This window comes from Synchiropus splendidus, chromosome 6 (genome assembly GCF_027744825.2).
Source record: "Synchiropus splendidus isolate RoL2022-P1 chromosome 6, RoL_Sspl_1.0, whole genome shotgun sequence".
In the NCBI taxonomy this organism is placed as follows: Eukaryota; Metazoa; Chordata; class Actinopteri; order Syngnathiformes; family Callionymidae; genus Synchiropus; species Synchiropus splendidus.
This window is the reverse complement of record NC_071339.1, coordinates 22622910-22638114: the sequence shown is the minus strand read 5'-3', so window position 1 is coordinate 22638114 and position 15205 is coordinate 22622910. Positions and strand designations below refer to the sequence as shown.

The following is a 15205-nucleotide window of genomic DNA, read 5'->3' as shown; positions in this document are numbered from 1 at the left end:
TGAGGACTACTATTTTTTTTTAAAATGACATTTGATCATTACCATATCAAATCTCGAGGTGTAAAACTAGTAGGCATTAGACCGCTGTGTGATCTTGAAGAAAATTCGAGAATCAAATAGTCGACCACTTCTCTATTTTTAGCATTGACAACTGAATATTGGGTCATCTGTCGTTCAAGGCAAACAAGTGTCCGCTGTCAAAATATTGATTTTGTTTCTCTCCTACAGAGGACAAATAAAAGTTTAGCCTTAAAACATGTACGCAAATGATCTGTCCTCCTGCTAGGATAATTGGTCCATCTGTCAATCACTTGGTTATTGAGACACACCACTGCTGAACACTTCCAGTACAAACCACCTGTTATTGAAGCGTTAGAGTGGCAGGTTATATTTAATTCATGGAATGAAACATGAAGGCACCGGGGACGTCTGAAGCGAACAGCTCAGACGGATGACGTCAGAACTGCGCCTCAAAACGCTATCAATGAAAGTAAAGACATTTAAGTTGCGCCTCAGCGTTTGTTACAGCTTATTTAGAAACACGCCAAAAACTATTCGACAGACTTCCTGATCATTCGAACCCCGCACATTGTTTACCGACTATCGTGTCGATTAGCTTTAAAAATGAAGGCGTGTCTCTAGTAACGTCTCTGAACGTGACAGTCGTGTTTTCGTTTGAGTGCGGACCAAACCATTTCCTCAGTCACCATTTTGTATATAGCTTTAAATAAACTTGATATAATAAGATTTTGTTGCGGAATATATAGGTGAAGTCCCAGTTAGATTCAGATTTTGTCACCCATAACTGACTGTTTAAGAATATTTCTCGACATTGTGTCCCCCTCATGTACAGCTCGGAATGGTACGTTCCAGTTTGAACCAATGCAGTCTGATTTTCAAACGTACAGTAAAGTTATTGTTGCTGGATTTCGTCCGAAACTGCCTATAGGTATGTTTTCACTAACTTTAAACCTATTAACCACCTTTATTTTGCTAATATGGAATATGTTAGTCCGCGTGACCATTTTGAGTTTCATGACTTTCACATCTGGCTCACCTGACTTCACTCAAACGTGAGTGTGTATGTGCCAGTCGCCTTTGATTCGTTGTCTTACAGGTTTTTAATGCGATTCGAAATTACATATATATATATATAAATAATCGTACCATGTGAAAAGGTCAAAATGCAAGCGAGAGCTCCTAAACTAGTTTTAAAAATCGGTCCAATAACATTTACATTCTGAAATTCTATATAAAACAAGGATTCTTTTACTTTATAAATTTACCAAAAAATGCTAAAATATATAAAACCAAACATCAAAGTCGTTGAATAAAAGAAACGTTGAAACTAAATAGTTTTATCTTTTGTTTATCACTCATCCCCCCGCCCCCATCAAATACTGGTAGTGAACATCCAAGGACAGACTTTTAGTTTATCAAAATGTTTAAAGTGAGATTTTTCTTTCCCAATGTAATCATCCAGACTGTTGTGATGCCGAATCACGGAGACAGTTCCACTGATGTCCCCCATGATGACCTCCCCCCTCTGGAACAAGTGGACTCTCCTACAGGTTCGCGGTGATAGTTGTCGTTTTCATGAAAGTTCAGGGGTCATCCTGCGGCTTGTGTGTGCCAGGGAGTCCACCTGCTGCGTCACCGGCCGGTGTAATAGAGCTCCACAACTGTGTGTCCAACTTGAGTCTGGCTCACGAGATTGTCATGAACCGAGACTTCAGCTTCACGCCCAGCAGCCCCCCAAAAGAAAGGCAAGAAAGAGTCAACATCGTGGTCCTAAAATATCTGATTGGTTTTGACAGTGTTTGTTTTTCTGCGGCAGCTTGGAGGGTCGGGTGACAGAGATAGTCCACCGGGCGTTTTGGGACAGCCTCAGCGAGCAGCTCAACAGTCAACCTCCGAACTATGAGCACGCCATCGTGTTGCTGCAGGAGCTTAAGAGCGTGAGTCAACAGATTTCTGTGACCTCTCACCTTGCTCACTGTCTGCCTTTGACAAAGCTGAGTAGTGTCCAGCTGCCACCACTTACAGAGACCCCTGCTGGTGTGACGGGGTCCCTGACATGACAGAAGCATCACTGGTGTGATGTGGCTTTGAATGCCTCATCATGAGATGATGTGTTTTTACCTTCTTCTGTGACCTTCACCTGACCTCAACTCTCACTGTATGGCCACCTTGTCTTTGTTTATCAATGCACTGTTCTTGAAATACAGATCATTTTGAACAAGAACAGAGGCGTGACGTTTCAATATTCTCCTGCAGCTGCTGGACTCTCTTCTGCTGCCTCGTCACGTCAGACTCAGGTCTCAGCTGGACGAGGTTCTGGACATGGATCTGATCCGCCTGCAGGTCCAGCACGGAGCTCTGGACCTGGACAGACTGGCAGCTTACATCATCAACACCATGGCAGCTTTGTGTGCGCCGGTGCGAGACCCAGAGATCAGCGCACTGAAGGAGCTCAAGGAGCCAGTGGAGCTGCTGAGGTGAGACTTACCTTGCTCGTTCAGACTGTCAGCTTTTGGAAGGCTGGTTCTCTGTGAGACCTTGTTTATGTTTTTAAAACAATTATTGTCTTTATCAACTTACATTTTGGTCCCAACTCTTCTTCAACCCTCCTTTTGGTTCGACTGTACTAGTGACTCTATTGAACATTTAAATAAACTAGAAAGGTGCTGGGTCAGTGCACATCTCAGCCAAACATCTAATATCTCTCCACAACCCGATATTATTCCCCTACCTAGATTTCTTTCTATCTTTCATACTCAGAATATTCAAAGCATTATGAGCTAATCGGACAGCAGGTGGCAGTAGCATTACAAAACCTTTATAACAGACACAGCTGCTACAAGAGGCTTTACTGGAGAATACCTAGGCAAGTCCACATTTGTATCACCATAGCGACATGAAAGTAGATTTATTTAGTCCAAACGTTCAGAAATCTTTACAACAGAACACAACCAAAATCAAATGACATGTAAAATAGCTTATTTCCAACCCAACCTGGACGTTTCTTTGAAATAAATGTGTCCATTCTAGTTTCATTCTGCGTCCGTCCTTGTGAGGTTAGATTTAACCTACATAACTGATCTTGTTTCTTACACCAAACTTGTTTTACTTGATTTATCTTTTCCTTCGTCTTTTGAAGGTATTTCTTGTTCTTAAAAATGCATTGAACTCATATTGAAATATAATCTAATATAATATCGAATGTCAATCTTGCTCTTTCGTACATACTGTTGTGTTCCTAATGACACAGACTGTTCTGTTAGATTCATTTTGGGGTCCAATTGTGGTAGTATGAGTGAGTTTGTCGCTTTGTTTCAGCCTTGTTGTAATTAGTAGATAGTGCCAACAGTGTACGCAGCTACGAGGGTGAATCTTTGAATCATAAGTCTTTAAATTACCTTCACCTTCTTCTGCCGCTTATCCGGGGTCGGGTCACGGAGGCAGCATTCGGAGCAGGGAAGCCCAAACTTCCCGGTCCGCACAAACCTCCTCCAGCTCCTCCCAGGGGATCCCGAGGCGTTCCCAGGCCAGACCGGAGACATAATCTCTCCAGCGAGTCCTGGGTCTTCCCCGGGGTCTCCTCCCGGTAGGACATGCCCGGAACACCTCCCCAGGGAGGCGTCCAGGGGGCATCCGGATCAGATGCCCGAGCCACCTCAGCTGGTTCCTCTCGATGTGGAGGAGCAGCGGCTCCACCCCGAGCTCCTCCCGGATGACCGAACTCCTCACCCTATCTCTAAGGGTGCGCCCAGCCACCCTGCGGAGGAAACTCATCTCAGCCGCTTGTATCCGCGATCTCATCCTTTCGGTCATTACCCAAAGCTCGTGACCATAGGTGAGGGTGGGAACGTAGATCGATCGGTAAATCGAGAGCTTCGTCTTGTGACTGTCCCTCTTCACCACAACAGTCCGATACAGCGACCGCATCACTGCTGCCGCTGCACCAACCCGTCTATCAATCTCACGCTCCCCTTTTCCCTCACTCGAGAACAAGACCCCGAGATACTTAAACTCCACCACTTGGGGCAAGAACTCTCCACCGACCCGGAGAGAGCAAACCACCTTATTCCAGTCGAGAACCATGGCCTCAGACTTGGAGGTGCTGATCCTCATCCCGGCCGCTTCACACTCGGCTGCAAACCGCCCCAGCGCATGCTGAAGGTCCCGGTCCGATGAGGCCAGCAGAACAACATCGTCCGCAAATAGCAGAGATGATATTCTGTGGTTCCCGAACCGGATCCCCCCCTACCCCTGGCTACGCCTAGAAATTCTGTCCATAAAAGTGATGAACAGAACCGGTGATAAAGGGCTGCCCTGGCGGAGGCCAACATGTACCGGGAACAGGTCTGATTTACTGCCGGCAATGCGAACCATGCTCCTGCTCCGGTCATACAGGGACCGGACAGCCCCTAGCAGAGGTCCCCTCACCCTATATTCCCGGAGCACCCCCCACAGGACATCGCGAGGGACACGGTCGAACACCTTCTCCAAATCCACAAAGCACATGTGGACTGGTTGGGCGAACTCCCATGAACCCTCGAGCACCCGATGGAGGGTATAGAGCTGGTCCAGTGTTCCACGACCAGGACGAAAACCACACTGTTCCTCCTGGATCTGAGGTTCGACTATTGGCCGAAGTCTCCTCTCTAGTACCCTGGAATAGACCTTTCCAGGGAGGCTAAGGAGTGTGATCCCTCTGTAGTTGGAACACACCCTCCGGTCCCCCTTCTTAAACAGGGGGACCACCACCCTGGTCTGCCAATCCAGAGGCACTGTCCTCGACTGCCACGCGATGTTGCAGAGACGTGTCAGCCACGACAGCCCTACAACATCCAGGGATTTCAGATACTCAGGACGGATCTCGTCCACCCCCGGGGCCCTACCACCGAGGAGCTTACGGACAACCTCGGTGACTTCGGCCCGGGTGATGAGAGAGTCGTCTGAGTCCTCAGTCCCCGTTTCCTGAATGGAAGACGTGACGGCGGGATTGTCTTAAAATTAAACTATATATATATATATATATATATATATATATATATTTTTTTTTTTTAGTTAGTTTTTTTCTTTGGCTCCACAGAAAATTTCGCTGCATTCCTCTGATCTATCTAGATAGTTTGATTCACTTATTCAATCCTAAACAGAGACATATATGTAGACTATGGATTACTTGGGAGTATTTTTCTAGGGAAAATGTTACATTTCAAATGTGACTGGAATATATGTTGCTGGCAACACTGTTGACTCACGTGGGTCTGTTCTCTGGCTCCTTCTTCAGGGGGATCTTCCGTGTTTTGGGTCTGATGAAGGCCGACATGTTGAGTTTCACCGTGCAGAGTCTGAGGCCTCATCTTCTCCAGCAGGCGGTGACATATGAGCGGACCAAATTCCAGCAGATACTGGATAAACAGCCAGGTGAGAAAGTGTGTGCAAAGTATCTCCACCTCGCAGTAAATCGTGGGGTTTTCCTCATTAATTTTCAAAACTGCTTCAACAGGTGCTTTAATGAACAGTTTTTACTGTTGGGGGGAATCACTTTATTTTTTTTTTCTTTTCAATAACTTCTGTTAACTATCACAGATTTGCAGCTGTCAAGTTTTAATACACTACTGCCACTATATTTGGCAAGTGTATTAAAACTGAGCGTCTCGCGGCCCAAAGGTGTAAAACAAGAAAACTTTTGGCGGCCCTCTAGGAGGCGCTCGCGGCCCAACCATGGGCCCCAGCCCTATGGTTAGGAATGACTGAGTTAGGGACCATCAACAAATTCTCAAAACGGTCAGCGTATTGAGGCACTGCAACACAACCATTTTAGGAGAGAGAATTGTGAAAAGGTCTTTCATCACACAAGATAAAGGACTGACAGTTTGTATCATTATTTGGAGAATAGAATATGACTAAATGATCATTTATTCACATGATTTCTAATATTTCTTCAATAGCATCTAGGAAATGTGTCCAGACTGGTCCATTGTTGAAGTAAACTATTAAGAGACGTGAGATACAGCAGACAGACGGCTCAATTTAACCTCAAAATAAAGAGCAGTCAGTCAGACACAAGCGGCTTCTACCAGAGACGTGAAAGATTGAATTTCTCATCTCTACACTTAGTTAACTATTACAGTGGTACCTGGGTTTTCGAACGTCTCGGACTTCGAACAAATGTTTCGAGATTTTTTTGCTTCGGATTTCGAACAAAAATCCAGAACTCGAACACCCCCGAAAAAAAGCCAGAAAAAACCTAACGTGCGTGGACCGATCAGCTGACCCACGACGCGCTTTGTTATTGTGTATAACACAGCCCCTGTATGCAGACGTGTCCCGTTAGCTACATTTACTGACTGTTTTTTCTTCATATTGAGGTGTAAAACCTTTCCTGTCTCCGCACTGGACCGTGGTAGAGTGTCACAGGGGAGGTGCTTGCTCTCCACACCTCCGAGGCTGGAGCGCGCTCTCCAGGGTTTGATGTCCTGGTGTCGGCTGGAGCTCGGAGGCGAGTCTCGGACAGAGCGTGACTTGGTTTATGACTTTGTCACAGCCAAACTGCACAGAAGCGCACATTCAGAGCTGGACACGCACCGGGCACCTCTTCACTTCTGGAGAGACGTCACTCACTCAGCAACCCCTCCCACATGCAGCGGCCACACACATAGATGAACAGCGCACCTGCAGCAGACACCCTACATTCACTCCTACAAAAAGCTATTTTAAGGCTTGGAACGCATTATTTCTTTGTCATTCATTGCTATGGGAAAAACTGATTCAGATTTCAAACAAATTGCTTCTTGAACAGCCGTCTGGAACGGATTGTGGTCGAGAACTGAGGTACCACTGTATATTTAAACATAAACAAATAATGAGGTTGGAGACAAACTCCACTCATAAGTTTCACCATGAAACAGTTTCAAGAGAGACTGTAGAGTGTCCAACACACGGAATAGAATGATGATAATGATGATAATTATCGTTGGCGCCCAAATTACAACATTTATCGCCTTAGCTTTTTTGGTCGATATCGCCCATCCCTAATTTACAACATTTTAAGTGTTGTACAACTGTTCAAGAGCAATCCAAACTCACTTGTGCCGGATGATGCAGTGATGTTAATGTCAGGTGCTGTTTGCTGCCGTGCTTGTTTATGTGTGCGAGCAGCTGCTCTGGACAGGACCTGGTCCTGGTTGGAGGCCGCAGCATCTGATGAAGCCTCAAGCTCCTCCCCACCACTGAGTGCCACTGCTATCCTGAACCGCGCCTACATGCGACTGCTGTCCTGGGACCCTCTGGACCAGAAATATCCCGAGGTCCGAGTCCTACCGTGAAACTTTTGAGAAGGTCCAAAACTAATCCCCCCTCTGTGCAGACGCTGGTGATGGACCGGGCTCGCCTGGAGGTCCTCAGCAGTCGACTGCAGCTGCTGACCATGGAGGCGTCGGTTTTGCTTCTGACCTGCGGGACCGCCGCCGCCTTCCCTCAGGGGTTTGTAGTTCGATTGCGGCAAACGGTCGCCGCCTTGCTGGAGGGTCGTCACAGCAGGTAAGAGGAGCCGCCGCTGACGAACGTGGCGGCTGTCAGGAGGAGCAGGTATCGAACCGGGACGGCGCCGATGGAGGCGACAGCAGGAAACCAAACTTGTCAGAGCCCATCCAGCTAACCTCATTCTTTCTGTACACGAGTGGACGTCAGCGTCATACCAGGAATCTGGAGCAGCACCTCGTGACTCACTCGCCGTCTGACCACAAACCCTTTTACAGATTATCAATCCACATACCACCACTGGCGGATGAGCTGTATATGTGAATCAGTGGAGCATCTGGAGAAGCAAAATATAAAGCACTTGCTTTCTCATTAATCTAGTGCTGAAATGGGATGTCATCCTCTCATATTTAAGGCGGGGCGACGCCACAAAACTTCAGTGGGTCACTATTTTCTTTCCATGACGCAGGGAAGACGACCTGAAGGAGGCGCTGCTGAGTCTTGGGGAGGTGGTCGTGCAGCAGGTGCACCAGGCAGCAATAGACCAAGGAGGAGTGCCACCGTCTTCGGAGAGCCAGGATGTGCTGAGCGGACAAATATCTACTCTGTGGAAGAAGGACAATCCTGTCCGCAGCCTCGTCGGTGAGCCCCCTTTTTTAAAACATTTTTACTATAGATAAAGTTCATTGAATGAAATTGAAAATGACCTTAGACCTTAGACCTTAGACCTTGAAATTGAAAATGAAACTATATAATGTGTGTTCATTTGTGAACGCACAGTGACATATTTCACTGTTATAAATGAATTTGTCTATCAATGACCATTTAATATGTTTTTTTATTTTGAAATTCTGTTGTTTGCTTATTTAATCCATTATTTTAGTATTGTTTGATTAAATGCAACATATTTCTTATTGTTTAAATTTTACTTCAATGGTGAATTCCCTCAAAAAAAGCACGTTGATGCAACTTATCTCGGTCTTATTTCTGTCGGTAATTGAGGCACAGTCACAGCGACCCAAGAAGATAAATGTCTTGATAGAAGCTCGACACTAGTGAGTGTTTTTGTCTAAAAATGACAGTCCCTCTGGTTGAACACAGGCGAAAGATTGCAGGGTTTCCTCAGGGCCTTGCTCGAGGGCAGCTCCACTCAAAAGGCTCCAGAGCTTCCGGCGTCCCTCGGGCTGGTGAGCCAGGACCTGCTGGATCTGGGAAGCACTTTCAGGAGGATGGTCCACTTCAACCGCACGGTCTTCGGTCCCTTCTACGCTCCCATGCTCAGGAAGCTCCTGTTTCCTGCCGAAGCTGTCGCGGACGACTCACGCTGAGGTGCTGGTGTCATTGATGGGGTGGGGCATCATGCAAAACTTTGAATTTACACCTTAAAAATAGATCTATAATAAATAAGGTTGATTATGAACGAGACCCCAGGTGGACGAGAAGGGTCCAGCCTGGGTCACACTGGGGCATTTCTGTGGCGTATTTTGCAAAAGGGTGTGGCGCTATTTCCCCGTCCTCTGCTTGACAAATATCGTCTTTTACTTACGTAAATATTTAACATGTGGTAGAAAGTGCCATCGAGTCCTTCGCTCAACACTTCATTCACTCATTTAAGTTTCAAAATATTCAATTGCGACTGCCGGACATGAGGTCATCGCCTGGGCACGTTCCACTACTGGCCACTTTTGTCCAAACCCCAACCTCACACCGGATGTTTTAAAGCCTGGATGCAACCTTGATGTTGAGCTGTTGTGGCTGCAGTTGGTTGATATTGAAATGGGCCCCAAAAATGTAACCATGTTTTGATAATACCAAAGTAGATATTTGTAAATATTGCACATCTCTTCACAACTTTGCACTTTTATCAGCAAGTCTACTACTCTCTCTCTCTCTCTCTCTCTATATATATATATATATATCACATTATATAATTATATAAGCTATTTTGCTTGGTTCTCATTGTGAATTGACCCTTCTGAATACGGTCGAATAAACATAAACATAGTGTTACAGTAGCGTGTCTATTTCCCAAGGTCACCCTCTCCCCCCCTTATTTGAGTTTATTTTGAAAATGGGCTTTGTTTTGAGTCAGGTGATGCATGTAACGGTATGTGTTTGTTATTCCATGTTTTATCGACCTTTTAAGTCTGTAAATAATCATATATTAAATATGTCAATATATGCTTTAAAAAATTGTTTTACTGGCGTGATTGCATGCTAGCTGTTCTGTTCTGTTCTGTAGGCCTTTAGGCGCCTTTAGACCGTCAAATATAAAGTGCAGGCTCGTAATGGAAAGTCCACCACCTTGCTGATAGAAAAGTTGTTTCTCCCTTCGAAGACAAACTACTGACCACATGGTAAAAACGTTTTAATTTCTCCAACAGAAAGAGATGCCGACAACAGACATGAGATGGAGCTTTGTCTTATTGTATTAATTTAATTTCACTTATATAATATTGCTTTGTCATTTTAAACATCATCACATTTTCATCAAACAAACCAAACTCCGCCCACAAACATGGGCGAGAATATTGGAACAATTTTTTTTTTTTCTTCAGATTTTTTTTTTCGTGATGCATTTCCCCTCAGTCCAGCCCCTCCCACTCTCACTAGCTTACTGTGGACCTGAAGTGTTAGATGCTAGTGCCGGGCGGCTAACTATTGCTTCCTCAGCATTAGCGCGACGAGGAAAGCAGTCAAGAATTACAGGTGAACACAAACTGGAAACTAAGACGACACACAAGAGGTGAGTGTACGAGAGAAGAGCAACTTCTGGAGGTTTTGGGTGAAGATTGCTGAGTAACCGTTTTGCTTGGTGGCGATAGCAACAGGTTACTGCTCAACAGGTCATGAAAAAGTTCATTATATGACTAAAATTGAAGTAAGAACAAAGTAGAGTTTCAATTTACATAGTGGCAGTGGCTGACATTGTACTGCAATAAACAATAAAAATAGTAATAATTTTTATAATTTTTCATTCAGATAACAAGCAAATTAGGGATAACTCATTTCAAGTATGGTTTTCTTTTATGATTTATATTTAGAGTTTCCCTAGAATATGTGTTTCAGAGAAGCATCTTTTTTTTTTTTTTTTTTAAATAAAGACCTTGAACTAAAGAATAAAAATAAATGACATTTAATGATTCATACGGCATTAAATTTATGTCTAAAATACATTGGCTATTGAGAATATTGAACAGGACTTTTTCTTTTTTTCAAATGAAAGCAACGGATAACAATATTAAGACAAATATACAAATGAATGAATACATATCTCTATTAAAAAATACCTAAAATAAATGATGATTCCTTATGGTTTTAATTTTTTGACTACAATGGATGTGATAGTTTTCTGGGAACGATTCCATGCTGGGAAATGGCAGTGATAACAGACGAGGGAAAACTTTAAAGAGAGTTTGTGAGATGTGAGAAAGACTGTTTTTTTAAAAAGTGTAATTTATCATGATCCACCCTCTTAATCCTCTTTATTTTATGTACAAAACACATTTACATTGTATCGGCTAATTGAAAAAAAAACATAAGAAAAAAATGATAATGAATTAAGATAATAGGAAATAGCATTTGTGTGCAACAAATCTACTTTATTAAATATTCAATTCAGAAAATAAGGACTATCCTTTGGTGACCTACGCCTTTATTGTAATTCCTTGAATTTTTTTTTCATACTCATACTTTGTCAATTAAACTTTTTTCATAGCTACTAGAGTTAATGAATATATTGATATTGTTTTATAAAAGCATTAAATAATGACAGTCACTGTAGATGTATGCTAAAAAAATGAAATTCCAATTTAGTCCATGCCGCCCAGCACCAGTCTTCAGTTCTCCAAACCTTTGGGTTCCTCTGTGACAGGATCAGTAAACAACCTGGCTGACCTTTCTGAAGACGCACAGATCCAGTTTAGCCAAAGATGTTGGACCTTTTCCTGCGTGTCGGGTCTGGATCGGGGGAGGGGAGCAGCGGAGGAGTCGGGCAGGGTAACAGTGAGTCCTAAATGTCAGAGAAGCTTAGGGGCCCTGCTCTTTGCTTACCTCTCTATTTCTCTGCTCACTAACTGAAACACACACCGGCTGATCCCCTTCAACTCACAGCTTGGTGTCCGGAAACTTGAACGCCGGGGCGAGCTACACAAGGAGAACACCAATGTTACCAGACGGGACACATGCACAGCCAGATCATGCCACCAAAACTTAGCTGCTGCTCAGAGGTGGGACTCGGTCTGACCTGTGAGATGGAATCATTGACGCCAATCTGGCTCAGTCGGTGAAACATTTGAAATTCGATAATTCCTTAGAAACACCTATCTCTAATGTCAACTGCTCCAGATCAGCTGGGGATATGAGATATGAATGTTGGGCTGAATGTTAGAGACTTCACTTACCTAACCTAGCTACATTATTATGGATGAGAATATCACATCTAAAACTATTTAATTTTTAATAATCAATGTTTATTTTACAGCAGTTGTCATTGGCTCAACCATAATCTCTGGAACAGCTAAGAAATAAAAATTCATTTTCCTGAGTTAGCATGCTGATGCTTATTTTTCCCTGCAAAGACTATATATATATATATATATATATATATATATATATATAGTCTTTGCTGCATGGAGTAAACATTTGTTGAGCTTCAAGCTTAAGTTATTAAACATTTAGTCTCTTTTGTCATAGGTGTTTTGGTTATGATTTGAATTGTATGATATGCATTGTTTGAGTGAAAATAAAAATGAAGCTGTAGTCAAAATCAAACAAATCAACTTGTAAGTTCAGAAAATTAGCAGCTGAACTGTTTAACAATGTGTTTCATATAAACAAGGAACAAAAATGATCGCTGTGCTACAATTAGTTTAGTTTGAAACAGATCCATTGTGGTGCGTAGAACTTGTGGCCTTTACACACCTGGTGATGCGTCTGTATGCATGAAAATAACTGGAAATACATTGATAAATTGAAGGAAGAGGAATGAATGCTGCTGAATTGAATCGCCTCAGTTGTGTCACAACGCAACATAAGCACCACAATGTCACAAGTCAGCCTGGGACTCCCACCTCATTGAGAATGAGCCTCACCACACTGCGCCCAAAGCAGGTTGGTCTTGGTGACACATTCACTCGTACAAGATGGAGGGAAAGTGGAGAAAGATGGAGCCGCTGCGATGAGCCAACATAAAAAGCGAATGGTAGATGAGCAAGAGGAGACTGCAACAGTGCGGACACCACTGCTCAGGCCAAAGTGCATCCAACACACACAGACATGCATCGTCAAGTGGAAGCTTACAGTCGACAACACCAACTGGTACACAGACTCTCCACGTGTCTCCAATGCTACCTCAAGACTGCGAGCGGCACACAGAAACAAGGACAGTGGCCGGTGATGTAACAGTCGCAAACTCCCATGAGGACGCACAAAAACAAAACATACAAGCACACACACACACGCGCGCGCCAGCGCAACCCACGGATACGTGTCGACTCCACAACAAGCATTTTCCAGTCACAGTGCAATTCATTCTTGAAGAGAGAGCTGAGAAAATTGGGAACAAACTTCTGCAAATCCGTTCATATCACCGTACCATCGGAGGTTTTAATGACATGGGGTTGAATCGTCCAGTGACACGCTTAACATGTGCTCAAGTTACTTCCTGAATCGCTGTGAATGTAACACCAGCCTTTCAATTCATCAGGAGGGGTGCGCTGAAACTGTGCTCGGGGGCCCGTGGAGATCCAAAAAGAGACTATTTTAAAGCATGTTTTTCAGTAAACTTCATAACTGACTTGACCCCGCACTCATCGCTCTGCCCCAAAATATTTCTGCCAGTCCCCAGTCTATCAAAAACACCATCCCAAAAACGAACAAAAGAAAGAGTGGGGTATCCAAAGGGACAGTGGCGTGACGTCACACAGTGTCGCTTTTTTTTCATTGACAAGAAGCAAATGTGAAATTCAGTCTCTCTGTGCTACCGTGGATGCTGAGAGGCACAGGGCAGTACAAGGCCAGAGAGGGCAAGAGTGCACCACTGAAAGTACACAGCGTCCCAGCCGAGTCAAGTCTCCAGATCTTCTCAACAGTTCTACACCAGATTCACGAGGGCGGGAGTCGTGCATGTGGATAGTGGTGATCGGGGGCGAAACAGATATAGTAAGGCTCTTGTTCTTTGTGGTGTTCTTGTGTGTGTGAGAGAACTGGTGTGTTTGCACAGGGTTTTTCAAGTTCTTGGTCCATTAAAAGTCGAGACATCAGTGATAAATCTATATTGGACCGTGGCTTTTGTACAAATGCGTAAAAGGAAAGCAAAGATCGTTTGCTGGATGTTGCGGCTCTGCGATTGGTTAACTTTCCATCTTGCATCCCATGCTAGCAAAGAAGCCGCCTCCTCACAGTGGCAGATGTCTGGTAAGACAGGACAGGCTACAGGTGGAGAAAAGAAAAAAAAGAAAGAAACGTGTCTTGAGGTGGTGAAATAAGGAAAAATAAATAGATGTCCTGCTGGACACTGGATGACTGCCACTCTACTCACACTGCAATGGTCTTTATGTCGAATTCATTTTCGCTGGTAACTTTTGACGCTTGTAACAATCCAAATGTGACTTCTGTTGTTTTTAGTGGTGGACACTTGTTTTTTTGTGTATAATATGAGACATTTTTTCTTTTTGTTACAACCAGTGATGGGCCAGTGAGGCTTCATGAAACAGTGTTCTTATTTTTAGAGCTCAGTGGGAGGAATTGTCATTGAAATGGCCGTTTAATTCCAAAGATTTTTGAGCAGAGAGTGCCATCTAGTGGGCTCTGAAAATAAGGACACTGTTTCATGAAGCCTCATCAGCCCATCACTAGTTGCAACTGTCTCAACTCAGGTGACCTATCTTTGGGAAAGTGTACCTCTTGTGAGGAGGATTTTCTTAATAAACAGCGCTCCTTTACGTTCTGTTTATTTTGTCATCACACAACCCCAAAGCAGAGTTACAGATCCTTTTGTGTGGCTGCTTGAAAGTCATGTCGTGTATGTTAGGGTGTGAAAGTAACCTCAAACTACCATGAGTTCAGAAAACAAGAAAAGGTGTTTTGCCTGTGTTGAGTGTCTTAAAGGCCTATAGAGGATGAAAAATGAGCAAAAAAATAAATAAATAAGAAGAAAAGCAGCCTCTGGGACCAAGTTTCAGGGGGTTGGAGGCAGATGCAAGTTGTCAGGAGGAAGAGGAGGATCATGAGGAAGAGGCAGTTTGGTTGAAAGAGCAGGGCCGGCAAAAATAACCCATCAGTCCAGAACACTCCGCTCCTCGTCTCCATACCGAGGGAGGCTGCCGGGGGTGGTGCAGGAGAGCCTTTGTGTTTGTCAAGGTGAAGGTGGGGTTTGTCTCCAAACAGGAGGGGGGTCAGAGGAGAGATGCAGGCGGCCCTGAGGGTGGCGATACCATCACAGTGAGAAGGCACGGGGCTCGAATGTTTACTCGTGTGAGCATGGAGAGCTGGATGCAAGGAGGTGAGGGAGGTTTTCTGGGGCGTCTGAAGGGGTCGGGCCTCAGAATATGGTGGTCTCATACTTGGTGCTGACGGGGCGTCTGTTGGAGTCCCGGTGGTCCAAGAGCCAGGTGGTGCTGCCGCCCAGGGAGTGCATGTCTGCTTCCATCTCCAGGGGGTCGATCTGCCGGGGGAGGAAGGAAGGAAGGGAGGAAGGACGAGAGGAGGGCGT

At 44.4% G+C, this 15205-nt stretch overlaps 2 protein-coding genes across 15 annotated transcripts in view; one reads left to right on the top strand and one right to left on the bottom strand.

Moving 5' to 3' along the window:
* Positions 1 to 879: 879 nt before the first annotated feature.
* On the top strand, positions 880 to 9663 carry LOC128760210 (T-complex protein 11-like protein 2). Of its 2 annotated transcripts, none has more exons than XM_053867350.1 (10): positions 880 to 949; positions 1484 to 1571; positions 1637 to 1766; positions 1838 to 1958; positions 2278 to 2498; positions 5297 to 5433; positions 7171 to 7319; positions 7379 to 7494; positions 7961 to 8133; positions 8593 to 9663. In XM_053867350.1, the coding sequence occupies exons 2-10, from the start codon at positions 1493 to 1495 to the stop codon at positions 8817 to 8819; spliced, it is 1353 nt and encodes a 450-aa protein (XP_053723325.1). In that variant the 5' UTR covers positions 880 to 949; positions 1484 to 1492; the 3' UTR covers positions 8820 to 9663. The 2 variants fall into 2 exon arrangements, with proteins under 2 accessions (XP_053723325.1, XP_053723324.1); XM_053867349.1 differs by having other exon boundaries at positions 7379 to 7551.
* The window catches only part of anks1ab (ankyrin repeat and sterile alpha motif domain containing 1Ab), a 56916-nt gene continuing 50814 nt past the window's right edge, over positions 9104 to 15205 (bottom strand). For 2 of the 13 annotated variants that reach the window (XM_053867335.1, XM_053867336.1), the window contains 2 exons: positions 15057 to 15157; positions 9195 to 11637 (listed from right to left, as the gene is read on the bottom strand). In XM_053867335.1, the coding sequence (XP_053723310.1) occupies positions 11541 to 11637; positions 15057 to 15157 (198 nt within the window). In that variant the 3' untranslated portion in view covers positions 9195 to 11540. Of the gene's footprint in view, positions 15158 to 15205 lie in introns of all 13 variants that reach the window. The other 11 variants (XM_053867338.1, XM_053867343.1, XM_053867339.1 and 8 more) reach the window with 10 other exon arrangements.

Bases quoted from the DNA above. Each gene is read 5' to 3' on its own strand.
- LOC128760210 (XM_053867349.1), top strand. From the start codon at position 1,493: ATGCCGAATCACGGAGACAGTTCCACTGATGTCCCCCATGATGACCTC. The intron at 1,959-2,277 runs GTGAGTCAACAG...ATTCTCCTGCAG, and splicing joins TGCTGCAGGAGCTTAAGAGC to CTGCTGGACTCTCTTCTGCT. The intron at 2,499-5,296 runs GTGAGACTTACC...CTCCTTCTTCAG, and splicing joins GAGCCAGTGGAGCTGCTGAG to GGGGATCTTCCGTGTTTTGG.